We start from the raw sequence: 24,094 nt of genomic DNA on the forward strand, positions 1-24,094 counted from the left end.
TTGATTTCTGCAACCGTCTCTGTGTTTTCTATTAGGAGGTGACCTGTTTTCATACCCAGTCCTTAGATCTTTCAGGGATCTCCTTCCCCCTGTCTATAGGTCTTCACTGGAGTTTACCTAGGATCGTCGGTGGGTCTATTCGCAAGGAGTGGGTCACCCACTCCATCGTAGGGTATCAGCCTAGTCTCAGTGCAGGGTCAGTTTTCCCCCTCCTATCCTAGTTCTGTGTTGCAGTTTTGTAACACTAGCTCTGACATGGGTTTCAATCAGGTCCCAGATTGTAAAGGAGATGGGAGTGGCTAACCGAGCTTAGCCTAGAGCTCAGAGTCAGACTCCCAGAGCTCCCAACAAGGCCAATTAATCCCTGTTCTGCCAAAAGAAATTAACACCATTTAAAAAGAAGGTGAAGTACTTCTTTTCAGAGCAGGAGTAGGAGCAATCTGACCCTGCGGTTTTCTGGTTACTCTCTGTTGCAGTAACCCAGAGACTAGCGTTGAGCGATACCTTCCGATATTCAAAAGTATCGGTATCGGATTGGATCAGCCGATATCCAAAAAATATCGGATATCGCCAATACCGATACCCGATACCAATACAAGTCAATGGGACACAAATATCGGAAGATATCCTGGATGGATCCCAGGGTCTGAAGGAGAGGAAACACTCCTTCAGGCCCTGGGATCCATATTCATGTAAAAAATAAAGAATAAAAATAAAAAATATGGATATACTCACCCTCGGACGGGCCCTGGCTGTCACCGCTGCAAGCGTCTGCCTCCGTTCCTAAGAATGCAGAGAGTGAAGGACCTTCGATGACGTTGCGGTCACATGACCGGTCACATGAGCGGTCATGCGACCAATCACAAGACCGTGACGTCATCGCAGGTCCTACACTCACTGCAATCTTAGGAACGGAGGCAGACGCTTGCAGCGGTGAGAGCCAGGGCCCGTCCGAGGGTGAGTATATCCATATTTTTTTATTTTTACTCTTTATTTTTTACATGAATATGGATCCCAGGGCCTGAAGGAGAGTTTCCTCTCCTCCAGACCCTGGGAACCATACACTGGGAAGTTATAGGAACTTCCGATTCCGATTTCCGATATCACAAAAATATCGGAACTCGGTATCGGAATTCCGATACAGCGAATATCGGCCGATACCCGATATTTGCAGTATCGGAATGCTCAGCACTACCAGAGACACATTGTACTCGCATGACATTTGTCGGGACCAATATCAGACCGATTTTCTAAATTCAGTTGAGCATAAGCCCTAAGAGGAACAGTAAGTTTAGTTTAAAAATCTACTTGATAGTTTAGGAGAAAACTTTTTTTATGATAATATGTGTCCTACCGTCTATTTATTGCTAAGTAATGCTGGTACTTGTAGTACCTCTTTGATACACTTTATTTATTAGGGTATGTGTCCATGTTCAGGATTGCATCAGGATTTGGTCAGAATTTTACGCAGGTAAAATCTGCACCTGAGGTCACTGGCAGGTCACCTGCGTTTTTCATGCGTTGTTTGAGCATTTGTTAGGACATGCTGCATTCTGAAAAGACGTGACGCATGTCCGTTTTCGCGGGTCTGCCGCCTGCATCTTTTAATGCATAGTGGAGACGGGATTTTATGAAATCTCCTCCACTATGCTGTAACATCTGGATTCTGTGGCTCTACGCAGCGTCAAACACGCAGCGTTTCCTGAACGTGGAAACATACCCTTAATAAGATATACTGTAGTTTGTCAGTGCCCCAAATAAGTACCATATTTTCCGGCGTATAAGATGACTTTTTAACCCCTGAAAATCATCTCAAAAGTCGGGGGTCGTCTTATACGCCGGGTACGGCGTGTGCAGGGAGCGGTCCTGTATGGTTCCCAGGGTCTGTAAAAAAAAAGAATAAAAATAAAAAATATGGGATATACTTACTCTCCGATGGCCCCCGGCTCTCAACGGTGCAAGCGGCGGCCTCCGTTCCTAAGGATGCAGTGAGTGAAGGACCTTCGATGACGTCGTGGTCGCGGTCAGGTGTATGGTGGCGTTTAATTGGGGGGAAGCTATGCTATATGGTTTGATACAGTCTTTTTATTCCGAACAAGGGGCTGCATTTTCGAATTACATTTAAATGCTCTCTGGCATCAGGCATAGCTATATTTTCCACTAGGGAAGCGGGTGTGATTTATTATTCTCTGACTCGGTGCATTAGAGTACATTGAGGTAGTTTGCTGGGAGAAAGTTCAAATTTCACATGATGTCACTTGTCTATAGTTCAGAGTGCAGTGTACAACAAATTGCATTCTATAAATGTGATAAACAACCGGATCTGCCATGAACCACAAGCGTGCAAACATATTACTTATTCACTACACAGCAAGTAGGTCCCCAGGATTTCAAATGACTGACTGACTTCAAGTCCTAGTTTGTCGCTGCTTGGACTCACTACATGAAAAGACATTGGGCACTAATAAGACGTATGGTGTTAAAGTGCACATTGGGGTCTCATCTCTGTATTTTTTCCTATTTCTCCTATTAGCATTAATGGAGCACTCCAGTGAATTTTTCAGTTTTCTCCTTGGTAGCAATAATGATATGTGTATGTGTGATGAGTGCAGTTTCATACTCACCAGTACCCATCTTCTGCCATTTTCAGACGCTCTTTGGTTCGCTCTGGCATCCAGTGATCAGATTTGTGACGTACTAAATCACACAGTGTGTGATGCGTGGGGCAGAGGTCACTTTTTTACATTTTCTGAGCAATTTCTGAGCAAGTTCTGAGATAGCCTTATTCATAGTCTCATAGGCTTGCATTGAGAATGTGACATCTGTTCCACACAGCAGACACTCAGCAGATCACAAATGTGGTCACATGAGGTTGTAGTGGACCAGAGCGCTGCTGAAAACGGCAGAAGATGCAACAGGTGAATGTCATTGCTGCAAAAGAGATAAATAAAGAGAGGATTTTGGCCCTCAGGATTCTACTACGAAGCTCTCTCTGGATTCTCAGCTTGAATGATAGCTCTCCCCCCACGTCAAGCAGAGCTGGGCAAGGAGAAGCTGTGGGGAGGTGATCAGCAAGCTGCTCATCTCTTTCCCGGCTTGTTTTGCAAACAATGTTTTTCTAAGACACCGAGGCTTCAGAGTAAAGAACGGCTTTCTCTAAGGAAGAAACCTGCCTGTATTCCATCCATGTCCATGGATAGGGCAGTACACATAAAACAGCTGACAGTTCCCTATAAAAAAGGATGCAATGTTCGGGGGATACTGTGCACTGAGTGGTATGTTCCGCACTAACAACCTGAGTAGCAATGACAGGTTTGTCACAGAAAATGAGATTTCTATCATTGAATGGCACAAAGGCATTACGGAAAGTATCAGCAGGCTTACCAAAAAATACCTCCTATAGCAAGACAATGTGTAAATACCAGTGTCCTCTCTATCCAATGTAGTAAAGAAAGCACCCCTGATTAATCATAAACAGTGCTAGTCTTGATGAAGGGGCATGCCGTAGTAAGATGCTCCTGATTCATTAAGTGGCATATGCCTCTTAACGAATCAGGGACATCTGACAAGTGGTGGGCGCCTTGCCACATATCTTACTCTAGTTAGGTATTGGAGTAAGATTTCTGTTCCACCCCAGCTCCATTTATTTTTTCATGGAGCTTAGCGGATCTGGCATGAAAATAAAGAAAAAAGAATATTGTTGCAAAATTTTTGCACACTCTCAAGTTGTGTAAAGATTTTTCCATCAAAGTGTTTAAGCCAGAATTCAGGTGAATGAATCTTATTCATCATTTAAGGATGTGGGTTAACATTTGCTGGGGGATAAAATAGCTAGAAGGTTGGAGGAGTGTTTAAATTGAAGACTGGTGGGAGGGTAACTACTGTACAAGAGAGGAAGATAATGCAGGTAGTGACCTGGGCCAAAAAGGGAGTGACCTGGGAGCGTGAGGTAGAACAGATAATACACAGAGGAGTAATAAAGATACAAATAGTATTTATAAGTATTTATAAAGTGAATTGAAACTTATGTAAGAAGTGTCACCAACAAGATAGAAGAATTAACAATAATGTTGAAAATATGAAAATAATGGTATATGTGGATAACGAAGACATGGGTGGACATCAGCTATGACTGGGCTGCTAAGTTACAGGGCTATAGTCTATTCAGGAATGACCGTACAAATAAGCGAGGGGGAGAGGTTTGCTTATAAGTAAAATTTTACCGAATACAAATCCTGAGTGATAATATATGTGAGGCCAATGAAAATGTAGAATCCTCATGGGTGGAGATAAGGGGATAGGAAAGAATATGATTTCTCATAGGTCTCCAAGTATAATGGAAGCAGCAAGAAAGTAAATACATGAGGCAGAATAGGTAAGTATTATGGAGGACTTCAAATACCCTGATAGAAATTCAGGAGTAGGTCCAGCAAAGGAAACAGGTTTTTGATAAAACATTAAATATAATTACCTCTATCATCTAGAACAGGACCCAACAAAAGCGAGGAGCATTTGTATCCAATTTTAACCAATAGGCCAATAGTGAGAAAACCATTATGGCTAAATAGACTTGTAAGGGGTGCAAAAATGACAAGAAGAAAGCATTTGTAGAACTAAAGAAGAGCGCAATGACAAGGTGTTACAAAATTTTAGAGAAGGGGGGGCGTGGTTTGCAGGGGACAGGAGCGGACGTGCTTTTACGGAGCTCCTGACAATCCTCTATTTTCAGCTACTTAAGCATACTAAATTATGAAATATCTGACCTTAAATTTTATAGAAATATGCCTGGACTGGGTTTTGTTAAGAAAAAAGATGATTCATCAAAGAAATTTCCTTTATCGAGACGCAATGACACCGGGAGGGGGCCTAAAGGAAGCCTGCTTTCCCCTGAGGTAAAAGTGACTGGGCATTTACCTCAAAATATGGATCCCTGCCAAGACCCGACGGTATCAAAGCTTCATGGATTTAAATTGGCCCGTCGAACATCTGTTACAAAGATTCCTGCTCTTATTGAGGCTTCAATATCAGCTGACAAAAACCCGAGGGGAGGCCGGGTGAATGCGATGGATACTGAAGATGTGACGGTGCAGATGAGAGAAAATGGTGACGCAGTCACAGCTCCGGTACCAGCTGACGATAACAAGAAGAAGTGACGGGGGATCGTGTTGTGCTCTGGCGAGGTGATGCAGCGGGAAGGATCAGATGATGGGACTCTGGCATCTGCGGTGCCTGCGGCAGGGATTCCCGCCTTTACCGCGGCTCTGATTAATGCTTCGGGAAGACACCGGGGGACTGCGGGGATTCCTGGTGCTGCGACGCTACGGAGGGGAGCAGAGGGTGAATCACTGGCTTTGGCGTTGCAAGGACAAGGAGAGACCTCCGCAGCTCTCCAGGTCCAAAAAAGTAAACTCAGGCATGACGCGCCAGTGTTCATGCCTGAGACAGATTGGGGTAAAAAAAGGCCGGACATTGGATATGACGATGGGGGAGGAGAGAGATCCTATGCAAATACGGAGCCTGCAGGAGACACATCACTCTGCCATACATTGCTTACTGTCATTTTTTGGTGATTTTTGTGTCTATGCAAATACAGGTCCATTACATGTATTTTATTGCTTCTCTATCTGTTCTGGAGACGGCTTACTGTATGCATTAGCGTGCTTAGATATTCATTACTTAATTTTTGCTGTACACTGCAGGTTACATTCTTGGCATATTATTGCCTTACTGGTGTTATTTGAGAGTGATATTCTTTGGTTTTAAATTATTTTACTGTAGTTCATGTTGTTAAATACATTTTGATTGTATATTTTATTGATATTTGGTGTGCTCATCAATATGTGGTGTCTTTCTCTCCATATTTGGCAATGTGAGCAAGTGGAGACACTTTATTGATTCATCCAAAAAGTCTGAAAGCTGTGCTACTGCACAATGGCAGCAAGTATGCTTCAGTGTCTGTAGGGAATTCTGTGCAACTGAAGGGAAGCTATGAGAATTTAGACTTTATTCTCAAGAAACTTAACTACGAGGATCAAGTATAGTCAATAAGTGGTGATCTAAAAGTTCTCTCTGCTCCTTGGGCAGCAAGGAGGATACATGAAGTACCCGTGACAGCCAGGATAGGACTCATCATTGGAGCAAAAACAGTTGGCCAATGAGACATCTTTGCAACCAGGATACAAAAACATAGTTGCGGAAAGTTTAGTTGATCCCACTACCTGCCACTACCTGGTTCATCTGCCACTGTTCCACATTAAGCTAGGATTTATGAAGCAGTTTTTGAAAACTCTACCAAAAGAAGGAGAGACTATTATGTACCTGTGTACCAAGTCTGCACTTAGGTAATAACAAAGATTCAAAATTTAAGTCCATCGTAAAGAATATGCCAAAATGCTTCAAAGCCTTGGGTTGTCCAATGAATTTGAAATAACATTTGTTACATTCTCATTTGGACTACTTTGCTGAAAACCCTTGTGCTGTTAGTGAAGAGCAATGAGAAAGATTTCATCAGGATATCAAGAAGAGGCAACGACGATACCAAGGTAGATGGAACGTGAACATGATTGGAGACTACTGCTGGATGCTTAGAGAGAAGATCCGCATTCCTTCTATAACAGAAAAGGTATCAAGAGAAGCTTTGAAGAGAAAAGGCACAAGAATTAATTAACAATAAAGGCGCAGAATGAATGTTCAATAAATCTTTATATACAGTGGGGCAAAATAGTATTTAGTCAATCAGCAATAGTGCAAGTTCCACCACTTAAAAAGATGAGAGGCGTCTGTAATTTACATCATAGGTAGACCTCAACTATGGGAGACAAACTGAGAAAAAAAATTCCAGAAAATCACATTGTCTGTTTTTTTTATCATTTTATTTGCATATTATGGTGGAAAATAAGTATTTGGTCAGAAACAAAATTTCATCTCAATACTTTGTAATACATCCTTTGTTGGCAATGACAGAGGTCAAACGTTTTCTGTAAGTCTTCACAAGGTTGCCACACACTGTTGTTGGTATGTTGGCCCATTCCTCCATGCAGATCTCCTCTAGAGCAGTGATGTTTTTGGCTTTTCGCTTGGCAACACGGACTTTCAACTCCCTCCAAAGGTTTTCTATAGGGTTGAGATCTGGAGACTGGCTAGGCCACTCCAGGACCTTGAAATGCTTCTTACGAAGCCACTCCTTCGTTGCCCTGGCGGTGTGCTTTGGATCATTGTCATGTTGAAAGACCCAGCCACGTTTCATCTTCAATGCCCTTGCTGATGGAAGGAGGTTTGCACTCAAAATCTCACGATACATGGCCCCATTCATTCTTTCATGTACCCGGATCAGTCGTCCTGGCCCCTTTGCAGAGAAACAGCCCCAAAGCATGATGTTTCCACCACCATGCTTTACAGTAGGTATGGTGTTTGATGGATGCAACTCAGTATTCTTTTTCCTCCAAACACGACAAGTTGTGTTTCTACCAAACAGTTCCAGTTTGGTTTCATCAGACCATAGGACATGCTCCCAAAACTCCTCTGGATCATCCAAATGCTCTCTAGCAAACTTCAGACGGGCCCGGACATGTACTGGCTTAAGCAGTGGGACACGTCTGGCACTGCAGGATCTGAGTCCATGGTGGCGTAGTGTGTTACTTATGGTAGGCCTTGTTACATTGGTCCCAGCTCTCTGCAGTTCATTCACTAGGTCCCCCCGCGTGGTTCTGGGATTTTTTCTCACCGTTCTTTTGATCATTCTGACCCCACGGGGTGGGATTTTGCGTGGAGCCCCAGATCGAGGGAGATTATCAGTGGTCTTGAATGTCTTCCATTTTCTAATTATTGCTCCCACTGTTGATTTCTTCACTCCAAGCTGGTTGGCTATTGCAGATTCAGTCTTCCCAGCCTGGTGCAGGGCTACAATTTTGTTTCTGGTGTCCTTTGACAGCTCTTTGGTCTTCACCATAGTGGAGTTTGGAGTCAGACTGTTTGAGGGTGTGCACAGGTGTCTTTTTATACTGATAACAAGTTTAAACAGGTGCCATTACTACAGGTAGTGAGTGGAGGAAAGAGGAGACTCTTGAAGAAGTTACAGGTCTGTGAGAGCCAGAAATCTTGATTGTTTGTTTCTGACCAAATACTTATTTTCCACCATAATATGCAAATAAAATGATAAAAAAACAGACAATGTGATTTTCTGGAATTTTTTTTCTCAGTTTGTCTCCCATAGTTGAGGTCTACCTATGATGTAAATTACAGACGCCTCTCATCTTTTTAAGTGGTGGAACTTGCACTATTGCTGACTGACTAAATACTTTTTTGCCCCACTGTATATTATTGTGTCCATTTTTGGCTACAATATAGATTTTTCTTCTTCATTTCGCTTGTACGTAATTTCACACCCGTTTTGTGCAAAATCCATATGGGCTGGTTAAAAATAGAAGTGTTTTTTTTAAATCAGGGCATAAGAAAACATAAGAATTAGTCATTGGATTTGAAAATATTATAAATATTATCATAAATCCAAAGTTTGCATACCTGTGTCATTTTTTGAGCATAAAGGTGACTGATAACACACAGAACTTTATTTAATACCCCAGGTCACTGTGACATTCTGATGTCATACTTCTAAAGACAGCAGGAGAAGCAGTGCCAAATTCTCAATGAAAAATCAAGAACATATGTGTTTAAAATAAAGGACAAACATATTTCACTAAAAAGGTATTTTTAAAACAGTATTTTAACCCCTTAATGACAGAGCCAATTTGGTACTTAATGACCAGGCCAATTTTTACAATTCTGACCACTGTCAATTTATGAGGTTATAACTCTGGAACGCTTCAACGGATCCTACTGATTATGAGAATGTTTTTTTGTGACATATTGTACTTCATGTTACTGGTAACATTTCTTCGATATTGCTTGCGATTATTTATGAAAAAAACAGAAATATGGCAAAAAATTTAAAATTTTGCAATTTTCAAACTTTGTATTTTTATGCCCTTAAATCAGAGAGATATGTCACAAAAAATAGTTAATAAATAAAATTTCCCACATGTCTACTTTACATCAGCACAATTTTGGAAACAAAATTTTATTTTGTTAGGGAGTCATAAGGGTTAAAAGTTGACCAGCAATTTCTCATTTTTACAACACTATTTTTTTTTAGGGACCACATCACATTTGAAGTCATTTTGAGTGGTCTATATGATAGAAAATAACCAAGTGTGACACCATTCTAAAAACTGCACCTCTCAAGGTACTCAAAACCACATTCAAGAAGTTTATTAACCCTTTACATGCTTCACAGGAACTGAAACAATGTGGAAGGCAAAAATGAACATTTAACTTTTTTTGCAAACATTTTAATTCAGAACCATTTTTTTTTATTTTCACAAGTGTAAAAACAAAAATTTAACCATAAATTTTGTTGTGCAATTTCTCCTGAATACGCCAATACCCCATATGTGGGGGTAAACCACTGTTTGGGCACACCGCAGAGCTGGGAAGAGAAGGAGTGCCGTTTGACTTTTTCAATGCAGAATTGGCTGGAATTGAGATCGGATGCCATGTCACGTTTAGAGAGCCCCTGATGTGCCTAAACAGTGGAAATCCCCCACAAGTGACACCATTTTGTCAACTAGACTCCTTAAGGAACTTATCTAGATGTGTGGTGAGCACTTTGAGCCCCCAAGTGCTTCACAGAAGTTTATAAAGTAGAGCCGTGAAAATAAAAAATCGCATTTGTTTACACAAAAATGATCTTTTCGCCCACAAATTCTTATTTTCACAAGGGTAACAGGAGAAATTAGACCACAAAAGTTGTTGTGCAATTTCTCCTGAGTACATCGATACCCCATATGTGGGGGTAAACCACTGTTTGGGCGCACTGCAGAGCTTGGAAGAGAAGGAGTGCGGTTTTACTTTTTCGATGTAGAATTGGCTGGAATTGAGATCGGACGCTATGTCGCGTTTGGAGAGCCCCTGATGTGCCTAAACAGTGGAATCCCCCCACAAGTGACACCATTTTGGAAATTAGACCCCTTAAGGAACTTATCTAGATGTGTGGTGAGCACTTTAAACCCCCAGGTGCTTCACGGAAGTTTATAGCGTAGAGCCGTGAAAATAAAAAGTCGCATTTTTTCTACAAAAATGATCTTTTTGCCCCCAAATTTTTATTTTGACAAGGGTAACAGGAGAAATTAGACCACAAAAGTTGTTGTGCAATTTCTCCTGAGTACGTTAATACCCCATATGTGGGGGTAAACCACTGTTTGGGCGCACCGCAGAGCTTGGAAGAAAAGGAGTGCCGTTTTACTTTTTCAATGTAGAATTGGCTGGAATTGAGATCAGACACCATGTCGCGTTTGGAGAGCCCCTGATGTGCCTAAACAGTAGAAACCCCCCACAAGTGACCCCATTTTGGAAACTAGACCACTTATGCAACTTATCTAGATGTGTGGTGAGCACTTTGAGCCCCCAAGTGCTTCACAGAAGTTTATAAAGTAGAGCTGTGAAAATAAAAAATCCTTTTTTTTTTCCTCAAAAATGATTTTTTAGCCTGCAATTTTTTATTTTCTCAAGGGTAACAGGAGAAATTGGACCGCAAAATTTATCGTGCAATTTATGCTGAGTAGGCTGATACCCCATATGTGGGGGTAAACTACTGTTTGGGCACATGGCAGAGCTCGGAAGGGAAGGAGCGCCGTTTTGGAATGCAGACTTTGATAGAATGGTCTGCGGGCGTTATGTTGCGTTTGCAGAGCCCCGATGTATCTAAACAGTAGAAACCCCCCACAAGTGACCCCATTTTGGAAACTAGAGCCCCCAAGGAATTTATCTACATGTGTGGTGAGAACTTTGAATGCCCAAGTACTTCACAGACGTTTATAATGCAGAGTTGTGAAAATAAAAAATATATTTTTTTTCCACAAATAAGATTTTTTAGCCCCCAAGTTTTGATTTTCACAAGGGTAACAGGAGAAATTGGACCCCAAAAGTTGTTGTCCAATTTATCCTGAGTAAGCTAATGCCCGATATGTGAGGGTAAACCACTGTTTGGGTGCACGGCAGAGCTCGGAAGGAAGGGAGCACCATTTGACTTTTTGAGCACAAAATTGGCTGTGGCGTTTAGAGACCCCCTGATGTACCTAAACAGTGGAAACCCCCCAAATCTAACTCCAACCCTAACCCCAACACACCCCTAAGGCTTCTTTCACACTTCAGTTGTTTGGCGTCAGTCAGCTCCGACATAGTGACGGATCGACGGATCCGTCACAATTGTTGAGAAAACGGTTCTAACGGATTCATTTTTTTGACGGATCCGTTACTTGGGGGTTGTCTGGGAAAATTATCTACTTTTTGGAGCATGCGCAATTGAAAAAGCGGATTGGGGCGACGGATCCGCTGAAATGACAGTAACGACGGATCCGTCGCCCATAGGCGGCCATTCTATGGAATGACGGACGCGACGGATCCGTCGCGAACCGCCATTTCTGCGCAGACAAAAAACGTTACAATGGCCGTCAATGTCTAGATGATGTCCGCCAAATCTCGATGCATCCGTCGCATGGCGGATGGAACGGACGACCATCCGCCACAATCCGTCGCTAATGCATGTCTATGGGAAAATAGCGGATCCGCCCCAAAAAAATGGCGGATCCGCTATTTGACGAAAATGGCGGTTTCAGACTGACGCCAAAAGACTGAAGTGTGAAAGAGGCCTAACCCTAATGCCAACCCGATCCATAATCCTAATCACAACCCTAAGGATAATCGCAACCCTAACCCCAAAACAACCATAACCCTAATCCGAACCCTAAATCCAATACACCCCTAATCCTAATCTCAACCCTAACCTCAAACCTAACCCTAATCCCAACCCTAACCTTAACCCTAATCCCAAACCTAACCCTAATCCCAAACGTAACCCTAATGCCAACCCTAATCCAAACCCTAATCCCAACTCTAACCCTAACTTTAGCCGCAACCCTAGTCCTAACTTTAGCCCCAACCCTAACCCAAACTTTAGCCCCAACCCTAACCCTAAATTTAGCCCCAACTCTAACTCTAGCCCTAACTTTAGCCCCAACCCTAACTCTAGCCCTAACCCTAAATTTAGCCCCAGCCCTAACCCTAAATTTAGCCCCAACCCTAACCCTAAATTTAGCCTCAACCCTAACCCTAAATTTAGCCCCAACCCTAACCCTAGCCCTAACCCTAGCCCTAACCCTAGCCCTAACCCTAGCCCTAACCCTAACCTTAGCCCTAACCCTAACCCTAAATTTAGCCCCAACTCCTCTATCTGCCGGCCGATCATGGCGGGCGCACCGCGCATGCGCCCGCAATTTTCTTACCGAAGGAAGAAGCCGGCAGCCAGAAGAGGACACAGGAGGACCCAGGGACACCGGTAAGTATGATAGGGTCCCCGAATCCCCCTATTTCTCTGTCCTCTGATGTACGATCACATCAGAGGACAGAGAATTACACATCACTTTTTTTTTTTTTTTCGGTCGCCGGTAAACAGTTAATTACCGGCGATCGCAAAACAGGGGTCCGACCCCGATCATGTTCTTTGGGGTCTCGGCTACCCCCGGCAGCCAAGACCCCAAAGATCTCCCGGGTGCCGGCCAGCGGGCGCACTGCGCATGCGCCCGACATTTTTTTGCCGGAAGAAGATGGCGGCGCCCATCGGGAGCCACGAGGAGCACGGGGGAGACAGGTGAGTATCGGGGGGCCATCGGGGGCGATCTGGGACCCCATTTCTCTGTCCTCTGATGTGCGATCACATCAGAGGACAGAGAAATTAAAAGGGAGATCGCGTTTTTTTTTTTTTTTTTTGTGATCGCCGGTAAGCGGTTAATTACCGGCGATCGCAACTCGGGGGTCGGTAAAAAAAACCCGAATCATGTTCTCTGGGGTCTCGGCTACCCCCCGGTAACCGAGACCCCAGAGAAAATCCGACTCTGGGGGGCGCTATTCACTTTTTCCACAGCGCCGTTAATTAACAGCGCTGTGGTTTAAGTACCCTTAGCGGCCGCCGATACAAGGCGTATCGGCGGTCGTTAAGGGGTTAAGAGAACTCGTTAGACAAATCCAAAGCGATGCCAGTTTCTAACACTAATAAACACTACTGCAGGGAAAAAATAATAGCATATTCCATATTATCCCTGTCCATATTAGATACTGTTATTTGCCTTTAACAGAAAAAAAATTGTATCTCAAGAGGTCCCTAAGCAGTAGCTTACAGCTGAACTGTACAGAGATGGTAGAGGGTCCCATGTACGGTAGGTATTATGACCACCTATTGGCTAATTCGATAAGTACGGTAAGTATAAGGACCACCTGTTGGCTAAAAGCTTATTTGTTAAGAGTACAGTAAAGTAGAAATACCATATAGAAGATGGAGAAAAAGCGAAGGTAAGTCCGAGCTGCCACAGGTATCAAGTGCAAAAGAAGACCTTGAATCTGTACGGTCTCCTTCTGCACTTGATACCATTGGCAGTGCTGAATTACCTTCACTTTTTCTCCAGCTTACAAATCATATACCATTGTGGATCTCCAGCAGAGTACAGTGGTTTGCAAAAGTATTCACGCCCTTGGCACATTTTGTGTTTTGCTACCTGACAACCTGAATTTAACTGTTTTTTTTTTTCAGGGTTTGCATCAGTTTGTATAAAGAACATGGCTACAACTGTGAACATTTGGTTTTCTTTTTATTGTGAAACAAACAACAAATAGGACAGAATTACTGAAAACTAGTATGCATAACTATTCTCCTTTATAAAGTCAGTACTTTATAGGGCCTCCTTTTGAGGAAATTACAGCTGCAAGTCCCTTTGGATAAGTCTCTACTAGCTTTCCACATCTTGTCACTGGGATTTTTGACCATTCCTCAAAACAAAACTTCTCCAGCCCCATCAAGTTATGCTTAAACAAGAGAGAAGACGGTATTGTGCCCCAGACACTGTTCGGTTTGGGTGAAGGTTTTGTTCAGGAGCTTGTTGTGACCTATTTAATTTGTACTTATTACAATTATTATAGACACATTGGTTAAAACTGATTATCTGAATATATGGTATATTGGGGATGTGCAATTATTGTATTTTGACTATTGTGGTATATTGGGGATGTGCAATTATTGTATTTTGACTATTGTATATATATTATGGGCTTGAGCTGTGCGACCTACATGACTTTACTTATGTTTTAAGATTGTATTGTGTGTTAATAAAGGTTTTTTCTATCATGTGATTATACTTGTTGTGTGCATATCATACAGTAGTGCTGTCTTCTCTCTCGTTTAAACATAATCATTTACTACTGGATATTGCTTATCTACAAAAGATATTGTTATGGTAGTGCACCCTGTGCTCTAAAATTATTAGCTCCTTCAAGTTAGACTGACCACAGATTCTCAACTGGATTAAGGTCTGAGCTTTACATACCAAGGCAGAATTTTTTGCTTTCTTGGCCTTTTTTCAGAAAATATGAATTATAACACCAAAACTTTTTCTCCACTCATGGTTAATGGTTGGGTGAAGCCATTTATCATCAAACTACGGTGTTTTCTCTTTCTAAATCACAATGACAACCCAAAACATCCAAATGACCCTGATCAATAGTTCACATATCCTGGTGATTTTGGCCTGATAACATGCACAGAAGTTGACACAAATGAGTTTGAATGGCTACTAAAGGTAACATCATCACCTGTGACCTGTTTGCTTGTAATCAGTGGGTGTGTATTAAAGCCGAGTGAATTTCTGGGATCCAGACAGACTCTTGCATCTTTCATCCAGCCACTGCGTTTCTGGATTGTGAGTCATGGGGAAAGCAAAAGAATTGTCAACGGATCAATGGGAAAAGGTAGTTGGCCTGTATAAAACAGGAAAGGGATACAAAAAGATATCCAAAGAATTGATAATGCCAGTCAGCAGCGTTCAAATTGTGATTAACAAATGGAAAATCAGGGGCTCTGTGAAAACAAAACTACGGTCAGGTAGAGCATCAAAAATGTCGACCACAACTGCCAGGAAAATTGTTCGGGATGCAAAGAAAAACCCACAAATAACATCAGCTGAAATACAGGACTCTCTGAAAATTAGCAGTGTGGCTGTTTCAAATGCACAATAAGGAGGCACTTGAAAAAAATGGGCTGCATGGTTGAGTCACCAGAAGAAAGCTATTACTGTGCAAATGCCACAAAGTATCTCGCCTACAATAGGCAAAACAGCACAGAGACAAGCCTCAAAACTTCTGGAGCAAGGTAATTTGGAGTGATGAGACCAAAATTGAACTTTTTGGCCACAACCATAAACGTTACATTTGGAGAGAGATCAACAAGGCCTATGATGAAAGGAACACCACTCCTACTGTAAAACACGGGGGTGGATTGCTGATGTTTTGGGGATGTGTAAGCTACAGAAGCAAAGGAAACTTGGTCAAAGTAGAAGGAAAGATGAATGCAGCACATTATCAGCAAATACTGGAGGCAAATTTGCACTCATCAGCCTGAAAGCTGCGCATGGGACACACTTGGATGTTCCAACATGACAATGATCCAAAACACAAGGACAAGTTGACCTGTCATTTGCTACAGCAGAACAAAGTGAAGGTTCTGGAGTGGTCATCTCAGTCTCCTGACCTCAATATCATTGAGCCACTCTGGGGAGATCTCAAGCGCACAGTGTTGTGAATTTGGATTCTGGGCTCCCCCAGTGGCTACTGGTGGAATTGAACTGGTGTCTTCATCTTCTCTGTTCACCTGTTCCCATCAAGATGTGGGAGTCGCTATATAACCTTGCTGCTCTGTTAGTTGCTTGCCGGTCAACAATGTTATCAGAAGCCTCTCTGTGCTTGTTCCTGCTCCTAGACAACTACTAGATAAGTTGGACTCTTGTCCATGTTTGTTTTTGCATTTTTGTTCCAGTTCACAGCTGTAGTTTCGTTACTGTGTCTGGAAAGCTCTTGTGAACAGGAATTGCCACTCTGGTGTTATGAGTTAATGCCAGAGTTTTAAAGTAATTTCTGGATGGTGTTTTTGATAGGGTTTTCAGCTGACCATGAAAGTGTCCTTTCTGTCTTCTGCTATGTAGTAAGTGGACCTCAAATTTGCTAAACCTATTTTCATACTACGTTTGTTATTTCATCTCAACTCACCGCCAATACATGTGGGGGGCCTCTGTCTCCTTTCGGGGTATTTCTCTAGAGGTGAGCTAGGACTAATATTTTCCTCTGCTAGTTTTATTTAGTCCTCCGGCTGGTGCTGGGCATCTAGAATCAACGTAGGCATGCTACCCGGCCACTGCTAGTTGTGCGTTAGGTTTAGTTCATGGTCAGCTCAGTTCCCATCTTCCAAGAGCTAGTTCCTATATATGCTGATGCTATGTTCTCTTGCCATTGAGATCATGACAGCACAGTTTATGCTAGACAGCCCAGGAATTTACAGGAACTGGAGGCTTTTTGCCAAGAAGAGTGGGCAGCTTTACATCTGAGAAAATAAAAAACCTCATCCACAACTACAACAAAAGACTTCAAGCTGTCATTGATGTTAGAGGGGGCAATACACGGTGTTAAGAAATGGGGTATGTGAACTTTTGATCAGGGTCATTTGGATGCTTTGGGTTGTCATTATGATTTAAAACGAGAAAACAAAGTAGTTTGACAATAAACGGCTTCACCCAACCACAAACATGAGTGGAGAAAAAGTTTTGGTGTAATCATTCATATTCTCTGAAAAATGGCCAAAAAAGCAATTCTGCCGGGGTATGTAAACTTTTGAGCACAACTGTAGATAGATCTATGAAAAAAACAAAAACAAAAAAAGACTCTGGAAAAGCTCCTCTCACCCCAAAAGAAATCCTGCAAATTCTGTGCTCCCAAATCCAAATGCACCTCTCCCTTCTGAGCCTCAGTGTGCCTAAACCACATTTAGCATCCACATGTTTGGCATTTCTGTAGAGTCTGTTTAATTTATGGGGTGCGTGTCTCTAAAAGCATGAGCTGGGCACAATGTATGGGTATTACAATGTACTGGGCACTGCAACATACAAGCACCACAATGGCAATTTTTCAATCATCAACAATCATTGTTGCTTGTTTCTGGAAAACCATGTAATCAAAATCATCACTACACTTGTAGATAAATTCCCAGAGGGGTGTAATCTCCAAAATAGGGTCACTTGAGGTGGATTCTGCTCTTCTGGCACTTAGGGATTTAATATATGGTATTTGCAAACTATTCAACGATAATTTGTTCTTCTAGAGTTAGTAGCGCTCCTTCCCTCCCAAGTCTCACCGTGTGGCCAAGCAGCACTGTACAGCCACATATGGGATATTGCCACATTCAGCAGAAAAAAATTTTGCCCATTTCCTAGTGTGAGAATGTAAAATCTAAGGCTAAAACAATATTTCTGTGGTAGAAATGTAATTATTTTTTCTTCACTGCCCAATGGTATGAAATTCTCTTACACACCTGTCTTGTCAATATGATCACTGTATCCTTAGATGGATTCATTCAGAGATGTAGATTGTAAAATGGGGTCACTTATGGGGGGGATCTGCTGTTCTGGCATTGCTTGATGCCTAAAAGCTTTTTACAATTGAGCTTGTAGGAGCTGCAATGAAGTTGGCTGGATTGCTGGAGGTCAGCTTCAGTACCACTGTGCTCCTCGAATGCTGCACAGCACAGCATCGGAGAATGTGTAACATGTTGCGGGGTGGTAAGGCAATCATCTATGGCGCCCCGGAACGTTACATGAAAGTGGAAGTACTGGCTGGGTGTGAGGACTTTTGCTGTAAGGGCCTTTTGCCAGTGCAGGCCACATGTAACCAATGTGCCTGCTTTGTCAGGACCAGATGCTTCACAGTTCAATGGGGTTGACCACCATACAAAAATGAACACTTAACTGAGCGGGGATTTGGTAGGGGATATATACAAAGTATAGCAGGTACAAAGTCTTATGAATGCTTCCCTTACAACTCGAAGCAATTCCCACACTTTTTCCTTCTTTAGTAGTTTACACCAGGGTCCTCTATGTCCACTGTTTCTCCATACTTCACCACAACCTACAGTAGCTTTAAAGCAGCAGTCCCGATTAACAAGTGTGACCTACTTGTTCTGTCATTCCGCATCCTCTTTTCCCTTTAGCTTGCCAGTATGGCTGGTAAAGCTGACACTCTGGAACATCTGCCAGGGACATTGTTCTCATCCCACATACTCAGTCCTGCTTTAGGCCAGTTACCTTCTAGTGTTATAAGCTCAGAGTCTCGTGGCTAGGTGTCCTCTCCTAGAACCCGTTTCTGGAAGTTCACGCTGTCTGTTAGTCACTTAGGCTCCGGATCTCGCTATTCCTTTTCTTTGATCTCCTCTCACTTAGGGCAAACCCAGAATGCGGCACCGCTCACCTTGGACCTTTGGGTCCACTTACTATGAACTCCAGGCCCTATCTGACTCTCTGCAGAAAATTGTCACTTTCACTGTAACTAAACCCTCTCCAATCTGTGATAGTCCCAATCATTAACTCTAGCTATCCCTATGGTTAAAGTACACATATTACTAATATTACTAACAAACATCACAATTCACATTATACATCACAACATAGCACATCACACAACAATAAAACTTGTTTCTTCAAGAAAGAAATATGGGCAGCATGTCCATACCCTTACAAATGCACAGTTTGGGCCAGAGGCACGACGATGATTCTGCTCACAACTGTCCAATCAAGCAGGAGCACATTACCTACCAAACCCCTCAGGAAACAGGAAGCCTGATGAGCAATGTGCTTCTGCAGAAGATCAGACAATCCCTATAAAATCTTAAATTAATGAGAATGGAATTTTTTTCATATAAAAAGTAAATTGCAAAGTTGCTCTTTTTTTATTAGCATACGAACAACTCTTTAAATCTGCAGACTTTTTTTTCCATGACATATCTGAAAAATAGAAAATGACTACACAAGGACACAATAATGACAGCTGTCCAATCAAAGTTTTCTTAGCTTGGTGCAACTGTTTGATAAGGTCTGTGTATGCGTGTTCTAAAAATGAGACAGCATTGCGGTAACCTGTTTATCAAGAGCTATTATCAATGAGTGTCCAGAAACGTCAGCTATCCTACTTCTTATCTAAACTGGATTTAATACCTTGCTCCACCAACAAGTGTCTTTACAAGCTAATAGCTATGGGAAGTTATCTCGGCAGGAGCACTAACCTTCAGAATAGGATGATTTAATCAATAAATAGGAGCAGTAAAATACTACGAAATAGCAGATAGTGTGTAATACAGAGAAAACCTTGCTCTTACAATAATTACATGGTATTGCCAACTTCATTAAAACCGAGCCAATGTAAAAATGCAGATGAATACAAATCTGGTTTATATAAGTATAATCCTAGCTGTAGCTACGGTACTATGATGCTGCAATAAAGTCCGTCAATTCCTCATTAAGAGAATAAGATTTGGGCTGTGTTTTACTCGCATGGGATTTTGTCGCTTAATAGATTGCAACAAAATCTCAGCTGAGCTGTGTGTTAGAAGAAGTTGTAAAAGATAATGTTTCTATGCACTGACAGCAAGGAAGGATCTATTGTAGATAAAAGTGCAAAGTATAGAAAATGAAACTTAAAGGGGTTGTCCGGTCTTCTGCTAAAAGTCTGCAGTCACTCTGTGTGGCTGCAGCCTTCCGAATCCTTATAGCGCACGTGCCGTATGCTACTAGGATTCTCCATTGTCACCGGTGAAAGTGGGCGGTAATCTGATCACAAGTATTCAATTTGCATACAAGCGGTCATTTGCCAACTAGATGAGCTTGGCCTCACTGAATATACGGTAAGTGAATTGAGTGCAGCACATGTAGTCAGAACGTGGCCAAAAGTCTGCAAATCCCACTGAAGAAGCTCAGCAGAGTGCTCACAGAGTCAGTGCGATACATAACGGGCCTGCGAGGACACTCTGGCTCTTGGCTTACGTCACAAGTCTTTAATGTTCTCTCCTCCTCTGCGAAGCCGCTCACTCTCTTTACTTTTGGGTGTTTTGAGCAGTGGCCATACTCAGGCAGGGCCATGCAGGACAGCACACTCATAGATACATTGTGCATCTGATCGCACTCATACCGTGAGCGCTGCTCAGCTGCTCCACTGTCAGTGCGCAAGTGCAGAAACAGGATCAATTTTAAACAGCGTTCACTCTTGCCAAGCAAGTGCTGAAAATCAATGAGGGACTGGCCGTAATATGCAAATCGGAGGGTGTAACGGTAACCAACCTATAGGCCATGCTAAGGGTGCATTGAAGCGCCCTCATTTGCATATAAAATAGTATTTGAAAATATAATGTTAAAATGTATACGCCACTCTATACGCCTGGTACCATTTTTATAGGTGTTAAATCCCATATATAAATGTTTAACTCTAACAATTGTCTAGAAGGCGGGTAGTGCTGCGCTACCGGTAGATACATAAATCCAAGATTCCTGATGTTTAAAAGATATGCGGTTTATTCTCAACGCGTTTCGAAGTCAAATCCTGACTTCTTCAGGAAACCACAGAACGTCATTAAGTGGACTATTTAAGTATTACCATAGAATTTCCAAGTTTTGAATCTTTAGATACGTTTGCTTATTTTTCTTATTTTAATAAAATATTCTGCTAACTCTAAAATCACAGTATATGATAACATGTTAGGTAGAACTAGAACAAACAACAGTTCCCCTCCAAATTTCTAAACACATCTTAACCAGGAATGCTATACAATACCACACCAAGCTATTTTCTGTTATGTATAGCCTATGAAAATATAGAATATGACACATTATATGGCTTCGACCGCTTACTACTCACACTCAGTCTGTGCTATCTAAGGAAACCACATAAGTGGAAGCTTCTCACTAGAAAGTCTCTACATTGTGTATAAATACACTTACCCTTAATGGAAGCAGAAAATGTGGAAAATATACAAAGTAAAAAAAACGTGAGCGATATCATTATTCCGATCTCCTGCTCCAATGGCAGCCTTAGTTCAGTCACTAGGAACCAGTGACCAGTTGTTACTGGGGAGAGACTCAGACTTGGTGAGGAAAGATTCAGCCTGAAGAACAATGTTTATCTAGATGTAGTAAGGGTCAGATTCCAAACTCCATGTGTTAGGTTGATTGACCAAAGGTCTTCTAGTTAATGATTATTCTGGATGGTACCTTCATTATTTAAACTGTGATTGCTATTGTGTCACACAAAACATGTATGGTAAAGACAGAGGTCATTGAGAAGAGTGGCAATGATGAGGATGATAAGTGTGGTATATAGGTACTTCTAAAGTGAACACCATAAAAAAAAACAAGGCAAAAAACAATGCATTATCATCATACCGCCAAACAAAAAGAGGAATAACATACGATCAAAAAGACAAATAAAAAAACTTGGTACCACTGAAAATGTCATATTGGTACCAAAATGGTGTAGTAAAAATGAGAAATTGCTGGTCAACTTTAAACCCTTATAATTTCCTAACAAAAAAAAATTTGGTCCCCAAAATTGTGCTGATGTAAAGTAGACATATGGGAAAAGTTGCTTATTAAGTATTTTGTGTGACATATCTCTGTGATTTAAGGGCATGAAACTTCAAAGTTGGAAGATTGCGAACTTTTCTAAATTTTCGGCAAATTTCCATTTTTTTCACAAATAAACGCAAGTCATTTCAAAGAAATTTTACCACTAACATGAAGTACAATATTTCACGAGAAAATAGACTCAGAATCACCAGGATCCATTAAATCATTCCCGAGTTATTACCTCATAAAGGGACAGTGGTCAGAATTGTAAAAGTTGGCCTGATCATTAACGTGCAAACCACCTTCGTGGCTAAAGGGGTTAAAGAAAGAGATCCGGTATGAGTCTTAGTACCTACTGCCGAACGTAAACTCATGGCCAAGTGGCAAGGGCCGTATGAAGTCAGGGAAAAGGTTGGAGAGGTGAACTACCGAGTATACCAGCCCGGGAAAAGGAAACCCAAACAGTTGTATCATATCAATCTGTTAAAAGCATGGAAGGACCGGGAGTGCATGCTTATGGATGTGACTCCAGACGTATAATCTGAGGACCCTCCGATATTGGCCCGAATAGATGCTGAGAGAGAGGTAAAAATAGGCCACACTTTCTTTAAACAGCAGCGTCGAGAGGCTTGGAAATTAGTGCAAGAGAATACGGATGCATTCTTGGAACTACCTGTTTGTACTTCTATAATCCAACATTACATTGTCACCGAGCCTCAGGTAAGGGTGCTGATGAAATCATACCATGTGCCAGAAGCCCAGAGGCAAGCCATCACACGTGAGGTAAGACAAATGCTGCAACTAGGAGTGATTGAGGAATCCAGGAGTGAGTGGGCCAGCCCCATTGTACTGATCCCGAAGCCAAACGGGTCGTTACGGTTCTGTTATAATTTCCGTAAGTTGAATGAGGTGTCGAAATTCGACTTTTATCCAATGCCACCGGAAGAGCTGATTTAGCGACTGGGGCAGGCCCAGTACTTTACCAAGCTTGATCTGACCAAGGGTTACTGGTAAGTGCCTCTTACAGAGTCAGCAAAAGAAAAGACAGCCTTCATAACACCGGAGGGTCTGTACCACTTTGTCATCTTGCCCTTTGGACTACATGGAGCACCAGCCACATTCCAGAGGCAGATGGACATAGTGTCAGAACCCCATCGGAAATATCCTCAGTGTACTTGGATGATATCATCATCTTTAGTACTGACTGGCCTTCCCACTTATCACAGGTACAAGCGGTAGTAAACTCACTCAGAGCTGCGGGCTTGACAGCGAATCCAGGTTTTTCATGTGGCTGAAACCCACAGGTCTGTTTGTTAAAAACCCTGCAGTAAGGGGTATGGGTGTGTCAGGTGCAACGTCAGTGTCAGTCAGGTGTGTGCTGTTTTGCAGAGCAGAGGCCTGCAGAGAGCTGGCTGTGTGTGTGTGAAGCAGCACAGGCCAGCGAAGCCAGCTATGGCAGCTGACTAGCCTAGCACCGCCAGCATACAAAGTGATGCAAGTCATTCATGGTAACTGGTCTTCTATGTGGACAGTCCTGTGCCTGGATGTGAAACAGAGGTGGATGTCATGTGCCCAAAAGAGTCGGATGTGGACAGTCTTGTGCCTGGAGGTGAACCGGAGGTGGATGTCCTGTGCCCGAAAGAGTTGGATGTGGACAGTCCTGTGCCCAGAGGTGTACCGGAGTTGGATGTCCTGTGCCCGACTGGCATGTGTAATGATTGCAAACAGGTGGATATGGTGCCCGGCTGCTATCCGAAGGATATCCTGGGCTGTGTACGGCTGTGTGAGTAAAGAGTCTGTGATACAGCGGTGCAGGACACCCACAGAAACTAGTCAGAGGAGGACTGGCGTGTGTAGTGTCTGCAACATGTGAAGCTGTGTTTGGAGACTATAATATGGTGTGCGGTCGCCCCATGGATACTGGACAAGGAGAGGTCCGGCGTGTTTAGGGACCGCAATCTAAAAGCCATATGATGTGTAGTGCTATGAAAACAGGCACTGAGACAAGATGCAACTGTGTTTATTGAACTTTGATGACGTGTACTATAAAATTCTGTGCACCTTTATGTGTGAAGAAACACATTAAAGAGACTTTTGTGCTTTAACTTTGTGGTTCACTGCCTCTGTACGGTGTTACCACTGCCTTACAGGTCGTACATATATTAGCCTATTCATAGATGGGGATTTTGCTATTGTTGTATTTTAAATGTTTTTAGCTATGTTTGTGCTTTGGTGGCAATAAAGTAATCTACCGTATATACTCGAGTATAAGCCGAGATTTTCAGCCCAAATTTTTGGGCTGAAATTGCCCCTCTCGGCTTATACTCGAGTCATGATCGGCGGTGGGGTCGGCGGGTGAGGGGGAGAGAGGACTGTCGCATACTCACCTAGTCCCGGCGCTCCTGGCGCTCCCCCTGCCTGTCCCACGGTCTTCGGTGCCGCAGCTCTTCCCCTGTTCAGCGGTCACGTGGGACCGCTCATTAAAGTTATGAATATGGACTCCACTCCCATAGGGGTGGAGCCGCATATTCATTCCTCTAATGACGGTAACGGTGACCGCT

General features: G+C 42.5%; 1 protein-coding gene across 1 annotated transcript in view; it reads right to left on the bottom strand.

Moving 5' to 3' along the window:
• MTTP (microsomal triglyceride transfer protein) overlaps positions 1 to 21,066 on the bottom strand; it is a 169,722-nt gene extending 148,656 nt beyond the window's left edge. Inside the window, exon 1 of the mRNA XM_077277601.1 lies at positions 20,910 to 21,066. Coding sequence (XP_077133716.1) covers positions 20,910 to 20,970 — 61 coding nt within the window. The 5' untranslated portion in view covers positions 20,971 to 21,066. The remainder of the gene's footprint in view (positions 1 to 20,909) is intronic.
• Between the last annotated feature and the right edge of the window lie 3,028 nt (positions 21,067 to 24,094).

This window comes from Ranitomeya variabilis, chromosome 1 (genome assembly GCF_051348905.1).
Source record: "Ranitomeya variabilis isolate aRanVar5 chromosome 1, aRanVar5.hap1, whole genome shotgun sequence".
In the NCBI taxonomy this organism is placed as follows: Eukaryota; Metazoa; Chordata; class Amphibia; order Anura; family Dendrobatidae; genus Ranitomeya; species Ranitomeya variabilis.